Source organism: Embiotoca jacksoni, unplaced genomic scaffold (assembly GCF_022577435.1).
Source record: "Embiotoca jacksoni isolate LCO1_2020_lvr unplaced genomic scaffold, fEmbJac1.0.p SCAF_14, whole genome shotgun sequence".
Lineage (NCBI taxonomy): Eukaryota > Metazoa > Chordata > Actinopteri > Embiotocidae > Embiotoca > Embiotoca jacksoni.
The window spans coordinates 4,218,161-4,239,492 of record NW_027185274.1 but is presented as its reverse complement, the minus strand read 5'-3'; the positions used below and the strand labels follow the sequence as shown (position 1 = coordinate 4,239,492).

Sequence of the window (21,332 nt, the reverse complement as noted above, 5' to 3'; positions counted from 1 at the left end):
ATTGATAAAAGGACGTGTGTGGTTGCTTGAAGGATGAGAGCGACTTGAAGGGATCTGACATAACTTCCTCCGCTTGCTCTGCAGAAATCCCCCTCTACCACATCTTGAACGCCAGGATCACCTTCAGCAACCTGAACGGCTGTGAGGAGGGAAGCGGCGTACGTCCTGACAACGAAGTGGGGGTGGAGGGGGACGGACAGAGGAACGCCCCGAGGACAGACACCCCCTCTCCGGGCAGTGACTCATCCAGCGTTTCCAGCTCGAGCTCCACCAGTAAGAACATTAAACACTTCAGTGTTTCATCATCAGCTGATGACATTACAGATCAGAGTAGAATGTCTGAGAAGCTTGCTTAATAAATCCTGACCATCATTTACTGCAGCCATTCCTCTGCTCCCAAACAGAGTCTACAGTCGCATGATGGAGTGATGAGCAGTGTTTATCGCCGGCTTTGAATGCAAGGTTATGTTCTTGGTGTTGTGGCTGAGATTACAGTTTGCTTTCATCATCCTTATCGCTTAATCAGAACCCCAACAGCTGCGTTTAAATCTGCAGTCGTTCTCAGGGGAGATAGATTTTATTGTCTGGCCGCTCAAAAGGAACTTCTTTGTAAATCTTCGATGTTATCGTGCAGTCCAGAGAAAGTGCAGAGAAGTACTGGAATTATTACGTCAACATTGCGGTGGAGAGAACGATGTGCGACAGCTTCTTTCACCCAGGATTCATCCTCCCTTTTGCTCAGAAATCACGTGCTCTGTTTTACCTTCTCCGCTCTTCTCCTTCGGTTTCCTTTCCTGTCATAACGCTCCCTTCCCATCTCTTGCCCTTTACCCCCCCTCCCCTCCCCCCTCCCCCTGTGTGCTCCAGTGTCGTGTCGAGCCGGAGAGATTCCCCCGTGTGTGTTCGAGCCCCCACCTGGATACACCATGCTAGGAGGCAAACAGAGAGACAGCATGAGGGAGGAGGAGGAGGACTTGCTGCAGTTCGCCATACAGCAGAGTCTGCTGGAGGCCGGCTCCGAATTTGATCAGGTGGCGAGACAAATGCTATTCAGACATTGTAAATCTGTGTTTATTTGTTTAATTGGCTGTTTTCTAAGTCCCACCCCTTTTAGTTTTGCTCCATGTTGATATAGTAGTAAGTAAAAAGGGTTCTCATTTCCAGCTCGTGGTCAATTATGCGGCTTAAATAATCCCATTCAATTCCATTTTGTTTATAAAGAAATCACCACACGAGTCATTTCAGGGCACTTATCATAGTAAAGTCCTTACAACACAACTTTACAACATTATACAAAGGAACCTAACAATTCCCACAACAGCTGAGGAAAATAAACTCACCTTTAAAAGGATGAACAACCTCCGACAGTGGGAAGGGGGGAAAAAAAACGACCTTTTAACAGGAAGAAACCTTCGACAGAAGTAGGCCCAGAGGTCGGGGACCATCTGCCTCGATCGGTTGGGGTGAGTGGAGAGCGGAGAGCGGAAAGAACAGCATAACGTTTCAAGACATGCAGCTCCTGGGAAATCTGCAAAAGAAAAACACAGAACAACTGTCATTGGCAATTTTTATCAGCAAGATAGCTAATTAACTTACCTCAGCTCATAAAACGATAGCTCCCTAAGTTTATAAAAAAAAAAAAAATTCAAATAAACCCCGTGCTGTTGAATTTAATAGTGTCTTTGATTACAAGTTTTGCTGGCGCTGTAGAGGCTGGAGTTCAAACTGTCACAAAACTGTCTCAAAGAAAGTGACAAGTAGAGGGTTCATGAAGAGATTTTACTTAAATCCGATTGAATTTATTAAAAATAAACTAATATGAAGCAACGATGGAGTGTGGGAGTCAGCAATGCAAGCAGTGAATGGAGGCGGGCGAAGTACTGTGTAAAAGAGTGATAGACCGAATACACTGGTCAGAAACAGAGCAGGTCATTGGCTGATGCGGTTCACCTATAAGGCAGGTGAGCCGCCTCAGCCAACCACGCTCTCATGTCAGCCGGCTGTCGTTCAACGTACGCTGACTGCCTCCGAGCATATGCTCTGTATAAAAGTGGATGGAGCTTCTGAAAAAGCCTCTGAAAAATAAGACCCATTGGGAAGTCCCAGTAGCCTCAGTGCAATACCACGAGGGCCACGAGGGGTCGGCTCCAAAAAGCCTCTGACTCCCGTTCCACTTCTCTCGTGAAATAAAAAGTCAATACATTTTTTTTTCCACACGTTTTCATGGTGTTGTTCGCTCAAGTCCCTCCTTTGTATTAGTTTTCTGGTGGCCTATCTGAAAATAATCAATGAATGCAAATTTTGCCATAAAAAGACAAGTTTTGTGAGAAGAAATGCGTAAACAACTACAAAGTGTCGTAAAATGATTAAATACATAATGGGACATTTGTCATTACCATTTAGGCAAAATTATCGTACAAATGTGATAATTATCACACATTTGGCAATGCTACTGCCTTGTTTGTATTTGTAAAGCTATGATTGGACGTTGGCTGTTTGGAGGAGGTGTTAAGCAAGTAGTAAATTACCACCTTTGATTTTGATGAATGTTTTAGCTTCTGCACATGTATGAATTTATGCTAAAACAGCCTGGTATCCTGGCAAAGCATTTAATACACTAATCAGTCCACTACCTCTTTCACTCACCTCGCAAAATGTGACACTGACATATGACCAAGGTCAAAGAAGGAGGTCATTCGAAGTACAAAAGTGATAAAGTCCACGTAAGAAGGTTGGTGGGGGTTTGTAGTATGGATCAAATCCAGGACTTTGGTCCAGGAGACGGGATGTTCAAGTCTGTGAAAAAGCACCATGGATTTCCTTGAAGCAATGTTTTCCTAAATCTTACCAGGTGTTGTTTGGTTGCTAAACCTACAGCACCTTACATTTCATACCCAGATGAGGCAAAACATGACACTGAAACGGTATCCTGTCGAGGACTAGGTGAAACAGTACAAAACGCCAGACTTTTGTACTTTGATCTACTAAAAGAAATTCCTAAATATAACGTGGAATTTTACAGGTGAGAAGTTATTTTGTTATCTGTCCCGAACATGTTGAATTTGATGTAAGCAGTTCTTTTCTCAAGCTAACGTGAAGAAATGAAAGTGACTGTCGATACTGCACTAAGGTAGCTATCAGCTGAGGAAACAAGGCTTCTATACTTATATTAACATAACATTTACTTTCAGCTGTACAAATTGTAAAAATTGGTTGAGAATTGAGCAAGTTGTGTTGACGTGCAGAGCTGCAATGATGCGTCAAACTTCAAAAGATTTACATGAAGTTTTCAAAAAGTAATATTGTCATATAAGGCAAGATGAACAGTGCTTCCCCCCCCTGTGAAATAGGTGTTACAAATTGCAGCAATAAGTTCACCAATACGTCAAGCAAGACCAGACAAATACACGCACTGAAGTAGAGGGAAAGCAACCCGTTTCAACATAAAAACAATCAATACTGAAGTAAAATCAATGAGCAGAATAAATTGCCTGTGAAGCTAAAAAACATTAAATTCATACGCTGTCTCACTATAGAGGCTGTTTTGAAATCCCAGAGATCCTGGTCCTGAAAGTCCTTGGCCTTCCTCCAGAGGTACAGAAAGGGAGGTATAAATAAGCTCGCCGAGGCAGGTCAGAGAACATCCTCGAGTTTTCTTAGCTTCGACGCACGAGGGGGGGGGAGGGGAAAGGGGGGGGGGGGGGGGGGACGAGGACAAGGCCGCAGCCGAGGACTTGTGAAGGCAGTTCGTCCGATCATCTCAAGCAGCCGGACGTACCGGGGAGGTTACGCTGCTGCTTCAAACAGAGACGAAAAGGCGATGACACTTTTAATTAGAGCTCTAAGTTTGAAGCAGGACAGGTGTTAAAGGATCACACGGCTGACACTGAGTTTAACAGCATGAGCTGCTCTACAAGTCGAACTTAAACCCAACCCCGCCGCTCGATCCTCTCAACACCGACCCTGAACCTTAACCCTTTCACTCACAGCTTCCATAAAGTTCACTGCAATGTGAAACTGAATTGGAAAGTTGTTGTTGTGAAGTTGGGAGAGTTATTTTTGGCGAAGTTCTTTTTATAATTGTGTGATAATATCAGCAGTTGTTTTTTAAACTGATCACAGAACTTCAATCCCAAAGTAGTTCAAATCAAATCTGCAGAAAATATAAATATTCACTGTCAGATGATATCTCAGCAAAGTGTACTAAAATAAAATTAATGGAGGGTTAAAAAGGAAGACCAGACCTCTACAATCTGGTTTAAAGTGAGGGAGAAAAATGAGAATCACACAAGTTTAAACAAGTTCGAACCTAAACTGAACTATGAAATATAAAATAAGAACAAAACAATAACAATTATGTTATTCGGTTTGGCAATCAAAAAGCATAAACTTCTGCAGGTCTGGGAGGAAAAGAGGAGTGAAAGGTGATAGCGATGAAGCCAAATAAAAAGGCTGAGGTCCAATTACTCAGGTGTTTGCCGTTTCCTAATGTCCTTATACTCGGCACCATCAGCTCCTGAACCAGGAAGCCATGCAAGCATCAGGCAGAGAGGGAGAGACGTCACAGAAAGCATTATATCAACGAAAACATCAGAAGCGTTGAAGGTATTAAAGCTACATTGTAAGGAAAGGGATCAAAAAAGCAGGGAGCAGTTTAAGGGCCCAGACAATTTTAGTTTTTAATTAGGGTTTAGCGGTGCATATTACCAAACAAGTTTGTAATCAATCAAACTAGCACAGTGTAATTGCTATACAGACTACCCAGGGTCTGTGGGGTCCCCTGTGGGCTATTACATACCTTGGTAATCCAAACGTGGTATAGAAAATCAATCCGAAATATGTGTAAATTCAATTTTTCAGCACAAAATGAAAGCATGTGCATTCATAATTTAGAATGTGAAGCTTAATTATGAACAAATAGCATTAATTTGAATAGCAGTGTCAAAAGTAGTCTTAATGTTGTATTTACTGAAGAACCGGAGACGGGATCAATCTAGTTCACTTTCAATTCATATTTCTGTGTGTGTGTGTGTGTGTGTGAGATAGAGGTACTTTACAATACATTAACAGAAAATTGTCTTTAAGGAGGGAAGATGCTGTTTTCATATATATGCCACCATCTGTCCGTCCACTTCCTGTGCTATCTTTCTGACCCCCTGTGCGCCCTCCTCTCTGTGTGTCCAGGTGACCATCTGGGAGGCTCTGACCAATAGCAAGCCGGGAACGCACACCCTGTCCTCTGACCCAAGTCGTCTCGAAAGGTCAGGAGTTAAACGTTCTTCTTTTTCCTTTACGTGTTTCAATCCTCACCCGGCTATAGTCAGGAACTGCAGATAACGCTGGATAAAATGATCAATTCATTAAAAAAAAAAAACAACAACAAAAAAAAAACGGGACTGTCGTCTTCAAAAGAGCTACAATTCTCAAAAAGAAAAGCTCATTAATCTCCATGACTGTCAGGATGAAGGCGACGTATCCTGCCATTCCTTCAACCGTATTGTCTCCGACTTCCTGTCAGTTCTGTTATATATTGTTATTCTTCGGTGTCTTACGCTCCTCCATTGTATTTTTTTTTTCTAATTCTGCGGTTCTTTCCTTCCCTCCCTGACTCACATCCTGTATTCCTGTCCTGGCCTCCCCTCTACTCTATTCTCTTATCCATCCTGCTATTCTCCTCACATCTCCTATCTCCGGTGCACCATGTTAGTGGAGAGAGAGAGAGAGGGAGAGCAGGAGTGGAGGATGAGAGTTTCCTGCGTTCGCAGTCGACAGTGCTGTCGTTGACTTTAGCCTGTTATCTTTGGACACCGTTTCTCTCTCTTTCTTCCCTATTTGTAGATGAGTAGCTGGATGCAAAGACTGGACTGTTCCGTCTTTCACTTTTTTTCTCGACACAATCTTGCTTCTGCAGTGTTTATGTACGCCAAAGTTCTAATAATAGAGGAAACCGTTGGTTGTTGTAGACCAAGAACAAGGCAAAACCTGAACTACACTGCTCGTCTCCAGCTCCAGTAAGCTAAAGTAAACTCATATAGGCTCATGTGTGCAAATAATGTGTTTTAAAAATGTAAAAATGAGACATTTGTGTGGTGTCCTGTGGTGAAGTTTGCCATGGAGATCCTTGACTCTTTTGAAACTGGTGAGCTCGTGGCTGCCAGGCAATCTTGGCAATGGCAACATGGATGGCGTGTAGAAGCCACGGAGGCTAACAGTTTAGCCAGCTAGCAGGCAGGTGACTTAATGCAGGAAAAGCAGAGGCACAATGACGAAGGGAAAGTCGTTGGGGCACTGACATTTTCCTCAGACGTATTGTTAAATTACAAAGATACACTCTGTATACGACTTAAATCGGAGTATTAGCTTAACATTCAATGAAAGTGAACTTCCATAGCTTTTGAAATTTCTGTAAACGTCAACAAACCCGTCACAACTAGTTAACTCGGTGTTCATTAAATTCAGAGGTCCGACGTGAACACCACAAGAGGGGGTCGTTCATATTGGACTCTTCTCATGAACACAATAAATTGACTGAACATCATATTCATAATGATTTTTTTTTATCAGTGTATAATCACTGTTTTTTACGCACGGCTTAGAAAAACTGAAATTTGTCTATATTTACCCGGAAGGTATGCCTGTTATATCTCTAATAAATGGGTTTGCAAACCAAACAAAATGGGTACTAATGCTGCTAACGTTGCACCGTCATTCTTCTAAAGTGGCTCAGAAGGGACGAACCAAACACCGAGAAGACCTTACGGGTTTCTCGTGAGCTTCACTGCCACCGTAGGTTCTCTGAAACACTTTGAAGCGGAGAGTGAGGCGATTTGCAACCTCGCCACTAGATGCCACTAAATTCTACACAGTGCTCCTTTAACTAAATCTTAAATTTAACGATTTATTACATATAAATGATATAATAATTGACTGTTCAGGCGTCACCGTTCGCAAACATTTCTGCCTTTTAAACAATTCTATTTCACGGTTTATTCGGTCGGTTATTTTTGTGACGACGACGACAAAGTAAAGACAGTCGAATTAAAGTGAACCAAAATCAGAAATTCACAATTCATATTCTTCTGCCCAGGACCCCCCAGCACAAACCCCGCCCGCCCTCGAGCCTCAGCTCCACCCCCTCCAAGAAGCAGCCGGCCAACTGCAGCTACAACGAGCAGCTGCGCATCGCCATGGAGATCTCAGCCCGGGAGCAGGAGGAGGCGGAGCTCCGACGGCGGCAGGAGGAGGAGGAGCTGCAGCGCATCATCCAGCTGTCGCTCATGGAGAAATGAAAGCCCAGTGGCCCGTGCAGGCGGGTCTGCGGGGAAGGGTCTGGACTGAGGACACGAGGGAGAAAAGGGCAGAGCTGGCTAACTTTAAAACTATAAGCACACTCTGCAGATGGCGGGAAGTAAACGCTCCAACCATCTTAGTGGTTTCACACGATCGAGTCGCCTCCTCCTCCTCTCTTCTCCCGTCACCTCAGCCAGACCTTTCCCGTAAAGCCATACAGTGATGCGGCTGTCCGGCCTCACACAGCCAGAGAGGGACACCAGTCTCCTCACTCCAGAGCCACATGGTACTTTCTTGACCAGTGCCAGTTTACAACCAACAATAAAAGCTTGAAAGGAATGCCTCCGTGAGTGATGAGCGACTGTTTGCAGGTAGTGTGTGTGTGTGTGTGTGTGTGTGTGTGTGTGTGTGTTTCAAAACCAGCTCTCCACACGGGGGTCAAAAGATCACCTTCTGTCCTGAAATGGTAGTGCGTCAGGCCAACTCCCCGCTCCAGCACTAACACACCCGCTCACCGGCTTGTGTTTTCAGTCTTAACTGTGATTGCGTGTGAGAGGAGCAGTCACGAGCCGGCGCCAGTGACGTGGAGGATCCGGTGCATTAAAGGTTGGTCAAGTTCAATGCCGACAAACCATCTCGCTCAGTTTTTAATGAAAACATTTAAAAATAACGGACTAGTACGTTTCCTTTCTTTCTTTTTTTTTCTTTTTTTTTTTTAGTTTGCACAAAAAAAAAAAAAAATCCAGATGTACTGTATTTAGCTTGTGGGTGGATCACATATATGACTGTTAGTGGATGTGGACGAGTTTGAGCACAAAATGAAGTCAGGCCCGTTGTAGTTTTTAGCCTGACGTTAGACTTGCACAGATGTGATGGGACAACCGGATGAACACTCGGCGTAGTAACTATACTGTGTGTGAGTGAGTTTGTCGCAGGCCTGTGTGTAATTAAACAATAAAGGGACAAGGCTAGTGGTTTGTGAGTGGATTGTGGATTAGCGATGTTACTGAAAGAGATTCTTCTGTAAATTTGCTCACCTTACCCGAGCGGATGATTTCTGTATTTCTGTGTCGTCACGGTACATTGTGTGTGTGCAATATTTCAGCATGGTCTGCACCTGCGTGGGGTTCATTTTTGTCTGACTTGCCTGGAGACCTGAGGGGATATGTGCCCTGGAAGAATCACTGTAAAGTCTATCAACAGCTATTTTAGGTTTTATTGCACCCAAACTGAAAGTTTGTTTCGCATCACAACATGCTGAAAGCAAAAGCAAGAGTAAAATCAGCCCCTAATAAACAATTGAATGTTGTCTCATAATTGTAAGTGAACCAAACACTGAAGGATATGTTGTTTTGTTTTTTTGTTTTTTTGCAAAGGATGAGGCGGACAGGGATGGCTTGTTTTTTTTTCTTTAAAAAAATAAATAAAAATAAAATAAAAATTCTTTCACACTCCAATATCAGCACAAACTGAGGAGAAGCACCTCTCTCTCCTCTTTAATTCATAGTTAAGCTTTCCTGGTTGATAAGAAGCGACTCCTTTTTTTTACTTTTTAAAAAATGTTGCAGACCTGAGATGTGGCGAGATGTTTTCATGGTGTATGCTGGGAAGTGGATTCAGATGATTCGAATAAAGAAACATCTTTCGGAGCAGCAACGTGCAAGTTGGTTATTTCTTTCTTTTTTTTTCCTTTTAAATCCTTTTTAAAATCACAGAAAGCTTTCAGATTCTTTAAAATCCCCCGACCCTCACGCTGAGGTTCAGCAGCAGCTTTCCACTCCAAGTTCGTTTTCCGGCCTTCTCCAGTGAAGGACGGCGACGAAAGCAATTAATTTCTAACGACGATTGGGGAGTGCTGCGGCGTCAGTCAGCACCGGAGAGGGCTGATCTGTTTTTAGCAGCTGCCACCTCCATCATCGTCCTGTGACTTGGATTCCCAGCGTCTCGGCCGGCTCCAAATGGGGGGGCTTTTTGCCTGGAGTTATTTCAAGCTTGACAGGGAGGAAAAGGACAGCTTAGAGACTTTAAACCCTCCAAGACATACCACTCAGGGCAGACAGAATAGGAAATAATATGTGAATTCAGCAGCCGCAACTTCTCCCCTGCCTGACATTATGAATAACACCGGGGCTGTTGAACTGTGGGCTGCAGGCGCGTGTTGAGTGAATCTGTAACGAGCCACCGACACAAGATGAGGTGTCCGTCTGTCAGAGAGAGAGAGAAGCCGAGACCATCAGCATGCAAAGAGGAGGGATGCCAATTTCAGCCGTCGTACACTCGCTCCAACCCTCGCTTCTGCTCCACTGATTTCATTCCTCACTGTTTCAACTATTTCCTTATTCAAGACAGAGTATTTTAGGACAGGCGCTTTTTCTTTTTTTTTTTTTAAAGCCATCTGCTCGGTCTACTGAGGTGGATTTAATTGGTGAAATCATCAAGGGATCTTAGCTTTCCTCTTGATTCATTTAAGAGCCTTTGGTCTTAATATTTTCTACACTCAAAACATCCATATGGAGCTCGTGAGTTTTGATGTCTTAGTTATTTACAGCAAGTCTGGTCAAGTCCTTTAATGTCAGCCTGTCAGATTGCGTGTGTGTGTGTGTGTGTGTGTGTGTGTGTGTGTCTCTCAGCAGTAGCCCCGGTGGCCTACATCTCAGTGTTTAATTACCCACATGAAACAGTAGGTGAAATGTCAGCCTGAAATAAGCTGTACTGAACACCGATGGAGATCATTTCCCAGAGGAGACGAGATCGGCGTGTTCAAAGAAACAGTTACTTGTAGTTAAAAATGACATCTTCAAGGATACGAGCTTGTTTTTTTGTTTTTTATCAATTAAAAGTGGGAAGATGTAACCACGGTGTTCCTCTATGTGTCTACCTTCAAGAATGAAACTTCTGTAACCATAAAAGTTCACCCATCTTCCTGTTTGGTGCTTAAAGCTGCAGGTGAATCTGGCCAGCAGGTGGCAGTATACTCAACGACGCGCTCCTAAAAATGTCAGCTCCTCCTCATGAGAGGAGTCAAACAGACTAAATAGAAAAAAAAAAACATGTTCCAACTCACTGCATGTCAAAACAAACTTGCCAGATTTATTTACTGCTAAAGCAGTGAATTAAAAAAAATAAAAAAAAAAAAATAAAAAAAGATTTCAGCTTTGTCCTGGTTTAATTAAAAATCTTGAATGAAGACATTGTCTGACTTAACAAAAACACATAGACATGTCTACTGAGAACAGTGCAAAAGAATCCTCCCCAGGGTAAGAAACAGATTTCAGAATAAAAGAAAATCATCTAAACAGTAAAGTGCATGTTTTGAGAAGAAGCTGCTCTGCTTTTAGAGTTTTATAAACTCTGAAGAGGCAGCGAGGGTCGCACACTGAAAACAAACACTTCTTAAAAAAAACAGAACGGAGTGCGTGCGCACTGCTTCAGTCTTAGTTCGGACATTCATATTTCATGACTGTACAGACAAACCTGAACTCCAGTTGAAACACATCCAGTGGTTTACATGCAAACATGTGTTCTTCATTCATGTCTTCCACACTAATACATACAGTGGAGGTTACACAGGGGGCTACAGCTGACCTGCTATACATTCATACACATCATGCAGCCTCACACACACGCACACGGACACGCACACACACACACGCACACACACACACACACACACACACAGCTCCAGTCGTGTCCGTTCCAGTCCATTGCACTGAGGTTACATGGTGTTGTAGAGCACAGTGACGGCTCGCTGCTTCTTCTCAGCTTTGCGGGAGCGTCTCGACGACTGTCCCCTCCCCTGCTGACGTGAAGACGACGCCGCAGCGCCGCCGCTGCCGTCCGGCTCCTCCCGCTCGCCCGTGTCTTTCGGGAAATCGGAGGAGGATGAGGAGAAGAGCGACGGCAGCGAAGACGCGTCATCGTGGGACAAACCTGTCTTTTCAACACAGCCGTTTTGGGCCAGCACTTTCTGCTTCTTCCAGGTGTCGTCCGGGTGAGACTGGGACAGCGACAAAGAGTCCTGGGAGTGAGATGATGTCGTCCTGGTGTGTGGCCTCCGGTCCAAGTCGCTGAGGTCAGTGGCCGACAGCTCCAGACAGTCCAGTTTAGCTAAAGAGGCCGATCTCTTCATGAGAGAAGGGGGAGTGAGGCCTGCCTGGCGGATCCGAGCCTCGAGCTCCATGGCTCGGTGCCACCCTGTTGGCTCCACCAGACTCCTCCCCTCTTGTCTCTCTCTGAGCCGCTGCCCTACTTCCAGGTCTGGAGGGGTCTGTTCAGAACTCGCCCCTTTATGATGTCCTGGCTCGGTGTCCATGGCGTCCCTCGGCCCCTGAGGCTGCCCCACTTCTCGCTCTTGACTGTCGGCCGTCTCCAGGCCGACTCCTTCATGAAGGAAAGCCTGCAGCTCTCTCAGAGTCTGCTGAATCCTCTCCAGCTCCTGGCTGCCGTGAGCCAGCCGGCTCTGGGCGTCGCAGCCGGGGTCGCAGCCCCCTCGCCCGCCCCGGGAACTGGAGTCCAGCCTTTCATCTGTGTCGGACTCCCGCACTGTCACGCCATCCAGAGCCATGTGGCGTGAACCGGCCCGGGGCTGCGGCTGACACTGCGGGTTTTGGCTGCGGAGCCGGCCCTGTCTTTGGGACTGGGCTGAGGTATCTGGAGATGATTCTACTAACTGACCAGTAGAAGCCAGTGATGATGTCAGAATATGGCTATCTATAGATGTGTGCAAATTGACAGGTATAGCACCAGAGACTTGGCTGATATTTGCATGAGGGGAGCGTGACGGGTCTGGGAGGCGGTCTGTGCCCGAGGACTCGAGTCTGTGAAGCTCCGTTTGGGAGCCCGTGTGCTTCTCACAGTCTTTGGATGCAGCATGAGCAGAAGCAGCCGCGTTCTCTCCCTGAGTGACCGTCTCTTCTGCGGAGTGCTGCGGGGAGCGGAGGGGAGGATGTTCGGCGCCCTGAGAGCACAGTGACAGTCTGACCGGAGGGTGTTCGGCGCTGGGGGAGTGCAGCGGAGACCGCTGAGACGCCGCCATCTCCAGCTCCTGCTTCAGCTTCTGCTCCAGCTGCTCGGTGGCCCGCCGCACCGAGCCCGCCGGCCAGTCGCACGGCAGCATGGAGGGAGACGGAGGGTGCGAGGGCGGAGTCAAAGAGCCGGACGTGACTTCTGAAGACGACTCCGCCTCCTCCTGATGGTCCGGTCGGATGAGCTGGAGGCTGTGGGAGGATGGAGGGAGCGACGAAGAGGAGGAGGATGGAGTAGGAAGAGAGGAGGCGGGGTGGCAGATGGCTTCAATCTCGGTGACAATATTGCGGACCGATATTCCGTTGTCGTGGTGATGGGTTCGGTCGGGGCTGGCTTTGTCGAAGCTGTCGTCGGACGGTGGAGACACCTGAGAGACGAGGATGAAGAGACAGATTTTTGTGAGTCTGAGTCTTGTGAAGTCATGAAAAGCTGCTTTGCTCATACTCTTTTCACAAACCGATTTATAAACTTTATAACTGCACACAATACTTCAGTTTAAATCCCTTAAAGGAGAAAACGTTGTCTTGACTGTTCTCTCGCCTTCCAGCAGGTGTCACTGTGATTAATGCAGATTGATCATTTCAGTCTGTTTACCACCTTGTGGTCCCTCCAGACAAACGGTGATCCAGGAAGATTCGTTTCACTTCCAGTCTGATTAATGCTGCAAACAGTATCTCTGAGTAGCAACACGGATCCGCAGGTATCCGTTACAGACCACTGCGCTGGTGGAACCGTATTTGCGCGACACAATCTTCCGACAATTAACTTAACTGCACCGTACAATGATCGACAACGCTGTAATGAGAAGGTTAAAGCAGTTAACAGGAACAATGTGCCTGAAATAGCACTGGTAGGAGGACACTTCCGGGCTGAGGTCCGCTTCAAGTCAATATGAACACCTGAATAGGACACGCACTACTTTGGCTATTTAATCAAAGAGCAGAAAAAAAATAATCATAGATTAGTTCTATTAGTCAAGGAACCATTAAAAAAAATATGTTTTCCCCCCGAGCAGAAATGCAAAAAAAAAATGTCATCTCTGCAGCTTATTTGTAAGAATTTGCAGCTCTTTGAAATAAACACATTTGACTTACATTTTCTACAATAATCGATGAATATTTTAATGAAGAAAGTATTTGACTTATGCAGCACAGCTATAATGAATGAGCCTTTACCTGACTCGCCCCCTGCTCCTCCTCTTCCTCGGCCTCTGCGTCTCCGTCCGCTGGCAGCGGTGTCCTTTGCTGCTCCGAAAGCGTCCGGGTTCGTCCGTCATGGGCCAGGCCCACAAATTTCTCCCTGGCGCTGAAGAAGTCGATGCTATCTGCGCTGTGGTTGGACGAGCCGTCGGCCTCGCCGCGGCTGTCGAAGGCACTGCCCATCTGCAACTCGCTGGGGTTGTTGTTGTCGTCGCTGGCAGCGAGGGGAAGAATCAGGGGAGGGGGAGGCGGGGGAGTCGCGGGGCTGGGGGGGGTGTGCTCGTCACTTGTTGAATCTGATAATGACCGGTTGATAATGTCCGAGTCACTGGATCCCAGAGTGAGAGGGGAGATTTCCTCCGAGCTGCTTCTCTCCGGTAAGCTGAGGGACAGCTCCAACGATTTGCTTTTGGGCAGGGAAATGGACAGACGTGCGGGGGGACCCCGGTGAGCGCGGTGGAGCTCAGGGGTCGGAGGTAAAATGTGGAGGGACGGTGGAGGGTGTGGTAGGGCGACAGGCACAGTGACAGCCACACTCGCCGAGTTGTCCAGTGGTTCCTCGGGCACCACGGTGGCCGCTCGGGGTCTGGGCAGAGGCAGCGGGGCGGGGTCTTCGCCATCTGATCCCACCTCCTCCTGAGCCGGCGATTCGCACACGCCGTTGGAGAGTGCGTGCGAGTCAGAGGTGTGTGTGCTGTTGGATTTGGCAGAGTCCTCGGGCTCGGCACTGAGCGCCTGCAGCACGGCCACGCCCAGGAAGTGATGTAAGCAGGGGGAGGAGGAGGTGTTGTTGTTGTTGTGAGAGTCGGAGCGGCCCAAGGAGGGAGATGAAGGTTTACTCAGTGACTCCGGGCGATCTGATAGGTCGCTGTCAGAGTGGGAGCGCCATAGCTTATTATGTCTTTGTTTGCTGTGGAAGAAAAGCCTTCGTTAGCTTCCAAAATCCTCCAAAAAGACCGTACAGATGTTTCTGTATGAGCGCCCACCTTGCCAGCAGAATTCCCTGATATTCCTCCAGCTGTTTCATGAAGGAAGGGTTCGGTTTGGTGACGGCCCGTCTCTCCTTCACATAGTCGAAGGCGGTGTCCAGGTCCCAGCCGTACTCCTTCATCGCATAGGCGATCACTGTGGAGGCAGAGCGACTCACGCCCATCTTACAGTGAACCAGACACTTGGCACCGGCTTTCCTGCAGACAGAAGAGAGAAAGAGGCCGTGTTGTATTTCAAGAGCTAAAACCGAGGACAAGTTCGGCTGTGTGTGTGTGTGTGTGTGTGTGTGTGTGTGTGTGTGTGTGTGTGTGTGTGTGTGTGTGTGTGTGTGTGTGTGTGCGCGTGTGTGTGTGTGTAGAAGCTCACTTGGCTTTGGTGATGAACTTGTAAGTCTCGTTCCAGTACTCCAGCAGGTTGGTGGCCTCCTCGTCGTACACTCTGATGTTGTGGTACTCAAACATCCCTGGGAAGAAGTTGTCTATTTCTCTGGTCACGTTCAGGATGTAGCCAACTCTACGGGAGAGACAGGAAGAAGCCGGTTGACTCGCTGACCTCAATCATGTGACGTTTGCCAACACCACACAGGTCACACATCGCTCAAATCTTCCTGGAGATCGGGCCGGTTAGTGATGCTGCTTTCAAAAACGTAGGTTTCAACTGTTGACTGGACTCATTGAGAAACAGACGAAGAAGTAAAGGGAATAATGGATTCTCTCATTTCAATTGACTTCAATGAGAGAATATATTCAATACACGAAGCATGATCTTTCCATTTATAAACATTCAGACAGTGATATCGGTGAGTGTGCCTTTAAGTGAATGTGGTTTAAAGGGTACATGCATTAACTTGAAAGCACTGAAGTGACTGATCTCTTACCCACTGTTCTGCAGCTCATCCAGGTTCGAGGCGTTCCACTCTGAGCCCTGGAGACAACACAGGTCCAGTCAACATACAGAAATATAGTTTACATGAAGAATGACCATTATGTATAATCTACATAAGGAGCACAAACCATCATAAAGAATGAATAGGAATGATCACAGGTCCTGCAGGTTTTTGACTGTCCATACGTTTGCCGTACTTCTCCAGGGTTACGAGACCACAGGGTTCTTACCAGATAGACGTGTTCAAAGATTTCAGTGGGGCTGTCCATCTGTCCCAGGATGACGATCATCTCGTTGTCGATGAACTCTTTAAACTCCCTCAGGTTACACACCATCTGCATCTCCAGCTCCGTTCGGATCTGGAGGACGACGACAACAACTCAGACGAGCACTACGTCTGCTGATGATGCGCCGTGTTCATGAAGCCGTGCTAATGCGATGCACACGTCAGTGAAGATTCTCTCTTAAGATGCACTTTAGAGTTTGTGTATGAACAAGTAAAGAGCTAAAAGCGGCACAGAAGGAGTTCTGAATGTAAAACTGCCTCTCACCTCCTTGCAGGTGACGTTCTCCAGGTCCTTCTGCATCATGATCTCCCTGAGGCGCATCTTGATCAGCCTCTCTGTGCGCTCCCTCTCTGTGGGACTACACACACACACACACACACACACACACACACACACACACACACACACACACACACACACACCGACCGTTATTTAAAAACACCTTTAACCCTTTTTCTCCTAGGCAAAAAAAAAAGAAAAGAAAAGAAAAAAGCATTTTCGACACAAAGAAGCACCTTCACAGTCGCAGTAACGACCCTCGCCTTCTGTTCATTGATTCATTTTAACTTCAGTCTCAATGAGATTACTTGTTCCACAAGAGAATTGCCACTTTGTCTGATTCTCAGAAACTGGAGAAGGAACAGAAAATCGGAGAGCGTGGCTCATCGGGGATCCACAACAAAGTCCCCTTGTACAGTTTGCCTGTTGTTGTACTTGGCTCTGTTTCTAACCACTCTGCTGGGGGACGCTTTTAGCCTTTGGACGTCACACTGATGATACCAACAAGTGGCCTAATTACCTCCCTGGTGAGAAGAGCTCAGTTGGTCTGCGAGCCTCTCCCCTCTCACGTTGTCTGGTTTTCTCTTTGTTTGGCTTCTAACCGAGTCCTCGGCGTGACAGCGCACCTCGGCGTGGGTCAGCCCTCGCCGACAGGGGAAGGGCGGCGACCACAGGTGCGTCACCGCAGACATAAAAGCATCTTTTGTGTTTTTGAGACTTGGAAACAGTCAGCTTGTGTATCTCGGCGCTGAACGTCTTGCTGACCTCAAGAGAATGAGTCCGCAGGGTTGCGCAGGAGAAGGTTTTTTGGCCTTGCCGACAAATGCGACATCTAGTAACACTTAAACCTCACAACAAGCCTGGACTTTCCCGCAGACGGCCTGAGGGAGGGATGGTTGAAATAAAAACAGTACATATGGCAAATGACGACAAGGAACGGTGCCAGTGAGTAAATAAAAGAATGGACATTTGATGTCACTTCCTTGAATTGCTCGTAGATGAGTAACCTACGGGAATTCACAATAATCCCTTTAAATCAAACAGACACAAAAGCATGCCGGTGTTGAACCACTTCCTGCTATCTCAAACTCTCCCTGTGCTGATTCAGGGACATTAAGCAACCATGTCAACAAACGCTGGGTAGGTCGTGAAGCTTTGCCAACCACCCTGTGCGGGAAACACAAACATGGACTTTGTGTGTTTGGCACTCATAAAGTGTGTGTGTGTGTGTGTGTGTGTGTGTGTGTGGTGTGTAATACTGATGATAAGTGTAGCCAAGGGCAAACACACGTACACAGAGCATGTGTTAAGTATTTCTGTTTGGCAGCGGATCATAAAAATGGGTAATTATCAAGTTTAAAATTACTTTCTTTGTGCCCCATCTCTTCTCCATTCTTTCCGTCCAGGGCCACCGGGTGCATGAACTCAAGCCCCTCCAACTTCTCTCTGTTTGCCACCTGCTTCTGTCCGTCCCTCTCATAGTGCACCTACCTATGTGTCTGTCTGGACTCCCATTTTTTTCCTTAAAGTAAATCAAGCCAGCTACAGCGTCAGCTATTTTGGCCACTGTAGGATCGCTGAAGTGTGTGTGTGTGTGTGTGTGTGTGTGTTGTGTGTTGTGTGTGTGTGTGTGTGTGTGTGTGTGTGTGTGTGTGTGTGTGTGAGAGAGACACTCCAAATAGGTAGCGAGGCACATGACTAAGCAGCTGGGAGGGGAATTTCCCTGGTATTAGTAAAGACATAAATCCAGCAGCCCGTGTCGTTCCCTCGACTTTCTCTGCTCCCTCGCGGATCTGTTGACAACTCAGTCGCACATTACAAAGTTGCGTTTGTGTGAATTCATTATGAGCCGAGGTAAATATTCCGTCCGTGCCTGTGCGCACGCTTTTGTTGTTGTTTGTGCCTGTTTTTTTGTTTGTTTTTAATTACCCTGAAAGGTCAGACACAGCATGTGACCCCCAATTCCAGAGTCCGGCTCTGTAGACTGACAGCCTGCAATATGTTGCTGCAGAGATGTGGCAACAGTGTCAGCCCATGAGGACAGGTTAGGCAACGCTGCTGTGAAGTTGCCCATCTTATTTTTGACCGTGCAAACATAAATACAGCTACTATGAAACACTGTTGGCTTTCTCTGAATGTGTGATGCAAGTATGGGTATTTATGTCTTCTCTGCTGCGACTTTCTGGATAACTCTATGTTTATCCACAAGTTCCTTTTTCTTCCCCTTTACAGCACTCACAGGTTGCTAGAGTGCACATGTTGGTTGCTGAGTTCACGCCACTGCTGTGATTTGATAGCTTTTCTAAAAGAAAATTGACTTGTCATTTCAGAACTACAGTGTTTTAATGGACATTTACAATGTGAAGTCCAAAATTCAGCAAGTATAAAGCACACTAAAAGTGTTTGACTGGTTGGCTGTACTTACAACCATTTGTTCATTTTAATTACTTTTCACATCTGTTTCTGTTTGCTAAATACGAGGAAAAGGAAACAACTGTTGACTAAAAATAACCTGAATTTAAACAAATGTTTCTGATGTTGTAACACTTCTCGGTATTCCTTCAAATCATCCCTTGATTTGAATATTTTCAGAGGAGTGTATTCACTCCATAGGAATTTGATACCACACATCAATGGGGGCTGGCGCCACACAATGAAAACTTGTGAAAATGTCTGGAGTGCAGCGCAGACCACATTATATTCCCGGTGTTCCAGCAACGGTGCATTTGTGTGTGTGTGTGTGTGTGTTTTGATGTGGTCGTCTCTGCCCTCTACTCACAGGTCTGTGAAGAGGACGGGTGAATTGGCACGGTGCGACTCCACGTCCTGCATGGCGTTCCACTCGTTGACACAGAACTGGTTGGAGGAGACCAGGCTCTGGTAGTAGCTGACCCAGGTCAGGAACAGGCTGCCTGGGTAGTAGTTATGGCAGCGAGCCACCTCGCAGGCCTTGTGCAGCGACTGCAGCGCTGACCTGAGGCAGACGGTCAAAAGGAAGACGATTCAGTGACAATGAAAGAAAACAGTCAAGTTCGGTCTGATCGTGACTCCACTGTTTAGGTTTTTAAGTATTTAAACCAGGAGAGGCGAAGACAGAAAGGCTGAGACGGAAGGGACGAATATATTTAAAAGAAAGATGTGTGCGGAATATATAAAAGCACACTGGAGAAACACAACAAGCGAGGTGGGTTAAATAATTGAGAGAAACAAAGGATCAACGGAGGTGACGGGAGAAGAAGTGGGAGATTAGAGCTGAGATTTAACTACACATGAATGAAGGTATCACAGAAGGTTGAAGAAAGGAGGTTAGAGGAAGAGCAAAGCAACAAAGGAATGGCAAAATGAGGAAAGCACAAGAATTAAGAGAAGACAGGAAAGCAGAAAGATAATGAGGAGGAAGAGAAGAGGGACGATAAGGAAAACCGACAGATAAAAAGGTGGAGGTCAAAGCGGGCGGTACAATGGACACATTATGTCTAAGCCTGCAACCTTAATGCAACCTCACGTAGGTCTTATTTACTGAAAGAAATAGAGGGCTCTCACCACATGGCCTGCACCGAAACGGGCTTGAAGACATGAACCCGGTTCACCGTTGATACGCTGAAGCCGCTGCGGAGACAAGAGAGAGACAGATGAGAAGCTGGATGCGCTGAAAGAGCTCAGAGTCATCTCACAACCGCTTCAAACGAGACCAACGTGTGGAGAATTCATCAGAGCTGTCAGTCAGCTGCCCCCGGGGGAGCAGTTAGAGGGGAAGTAGGTGTGGTGTCTTACCCGTCTCCATCCAAGTGGATCAGCGTGTCGCTCCACAGAGGTAGAACCAGACCCACCGTACAGCAACTGGCAGACAGATCAATACGGTAATCACAACAAAAAAACAAGAAGCTCTGGGTCGACAAAACACGGCCGACACTCAACCAGCTGAAGAGTGAAGGATGAGAGGAAGGAGTCACAAGTTTAACTTTGACAAACTTTCACCACAAATACCACTGCAACCTTAACATTTGACTTTGTTATGATAATAAGAAGCATATTACAGTTAGATAATGAAACAACAGGGTTATTGTAAATATACTTTACAGAGCAGTGTGCCGTGGCTGTGACACTGACCTATCAGAGGACACAAAGTCCATGCCGAGCACGATGCTCTCCTCCGTGTCCTGTCTACCATTGGTGGAGACCACCACCATGTAGCGGGTTACCTGAGGGTAGGCACTCTCCAGACGCACAGCCTGCAAGGAAAAAGGAGGAGACGGGGGAAGTGGACTGTGAAATCAGTTGTATAACGTCTTCTTTGGAGGAGCTTTCTAAAGCCATAGCCCCCCCCCCCCCCCTCCCCCAGCAGTCCAGGGTTACATTGGCTATAGTGTGGAGACATCAATTTTTGAACAAAAAGCTGGCATTACAAACTGGGAATGGGGAGTTTGAGCTATACGGGCACTTATTATCCAGGGAGGGATTTAATTAAATGCTTCTGAGTTGTATAGGCTTTTCTCCAGGCAGAAATTTTGACCTGTCATTGTAGGGAAAGTGCCGTAGTATCAATGATTCTCCTGCAAGCCATGAAAGTAAACCAGCATGTACAAAAGCAGGAAATTCCCTAAGTGGGATGCAGTCATCATTAATACACCTGTGCTGTCCCACTCATGTCATAACTCCGCCCTAAACACGGCCCACTATCCAACCGTTTATATGGAAGAAAACACAGAGGGGTCAGTCTGTCCACACTGTAAGACCAAAAGAAAACCTGGGGTTGGCCTGGGTGCGCATCACTCAGAAAAGGATCAGCCAATCAGAGGAGAGGGTTTTTGGTTTCAATTTGCCTTAAAGGACAAAGGCACAAAATAGCCTGTTCTTGGTAGTGCTCCAGAGAAAAGCTACTGAGAGATGTAAAATGATATTGGTACCTAAAACTACAAAATTAATTTCTTATGAAAATAAAGACTGCAAATAAAACACCAGAAAAGTGTAAAATATGGGACCCTTTAGTGTGTCTTACAAGTCTCGTTATCAAAGATGTATCCGAGAGGAAAGGCAAGAACACTTATTACCCTGAATTGTTTGGGCGCTGTCTGTATTATGTAAGGGTGTCGTTGGTGGTGCAGATGGAGGAGTTAAGAAATTAAAGTGGAGTTTTTAAAACCAAAGTTTCAGTTCTTTGTGTTTACACACAAAGAACTGAAACTAGGCACCTATGCTGTTGTTTGTGTTGTTTGTGTTGTTTGTGTGTGTGTGTGTGTGTGTGTGTGTGTGTGTGTGTGTGTGTGTGTGTGTGTGTGTGTGTGTGTGTGTGTTACTGACCAGCCGGATGGTGTCTTCAGGTCGCAGCACAGTGAACATGGTCTGAAGGTGTTTCTGGAGGTCACCTGAACAAAAA

At 46.3% G+C, this 21,332-nt stretch overlaps 2 protein-coding genes across 3 annotated transcripts in view; one reads left to right on the top strand and one right to left on the bottom strand.

Moving 5' to 3' along the window:
- The window catches only part of ankrd13b (ankyrin repeat domain 13B), a 37,304-nt gene extending 29,927 nt beyond the window's left edge, over positions 1 to 7,377 (top strand). The window contains exons 12-15 of the mRNA XM_069147550.1: positions 85 to 273; positions 868 to 1,031; positions 5,185 to 5,261; positions 7,088 to 7,377. Of these exons, the coding sequence (XP_069003651.1) occupies positions 85 to 273; positions 868 to 1,031; positions 5,185 to 5,261; positions 7,088 to 7,289 (632 nt within the window). The 3' untranslated portion in view covers positions 7,290 to 7,377. The remainder of the gene's footprint in view (positions 1 to 84; positions 274 to 867; positions 1,032 to 5,184; positions 5,262 to 7,087) is intronic.
- A 97-nt stretch (positions 7,378 to 7,474) lies between these two features.
- Positions 7,475 to 21,332, bottom strand: part of ssh2a (slingshot protein phosphatase 2a) — a 34,556-nt gene continuing 20,698 nt past the window's right edge. The window contains exons 4-15 of one of the 2 annotated variants that reach the window (XM_069147549.1): positions 21,257 to 21,321; positions 20,066 to 20,187; positions 19,730 to 19,795; positions 19,499 to 19,564; positions 18,735 to 18,929; positions 15,941 to 16,034; positions 15,620 to 15,748; positions 15,382 to 15,428; positions 14,871 to 15,017; positions 14,501 to 14,701; positions 13,491 to 14,424; positions 7,475 to 12,682 (exon numbers count right to left, since the gene is read on the bottom strand). In XM_069147549.1, the coding sequence (XP_069003650.1) occupies positions 11,006 to 12,682; positions 13,491 to 14,424; positions 14,501 to 14,701; positions 14,871 to 15,017; positions 15,382 to 15,428; positions 15,620 to 15,748; positions 15,941 to 16,034; positions 18,735 to 18,929; positions 19,499 to 19,564; positions 19,730 to 19,795; positions 20,066 to 20,187; positions 21,257 to 21,321 (3,743 nt within the window). In that variant the 3' untranslated portion in view covers positions 7,475 to 11,005. The remainder of the gene's footprint in view (positions 12,683 to 13,490; positions 14,425 to 14,500; positions 14,702 to 14,870; positions 15,018 to 15,381; positions 15,429 to 15,619; positions 15,749 to 15,940; positions 16,035 to 18,734; positions 18,930 to 19,498; positions 19,565 to 19,729; positions 19,796 to 20,065; positions 20,188 to 21,256; positions 21,322 to 21,332) is intronic. The other variant, XM_069147548.1, reaches the window with a different exon arrangement.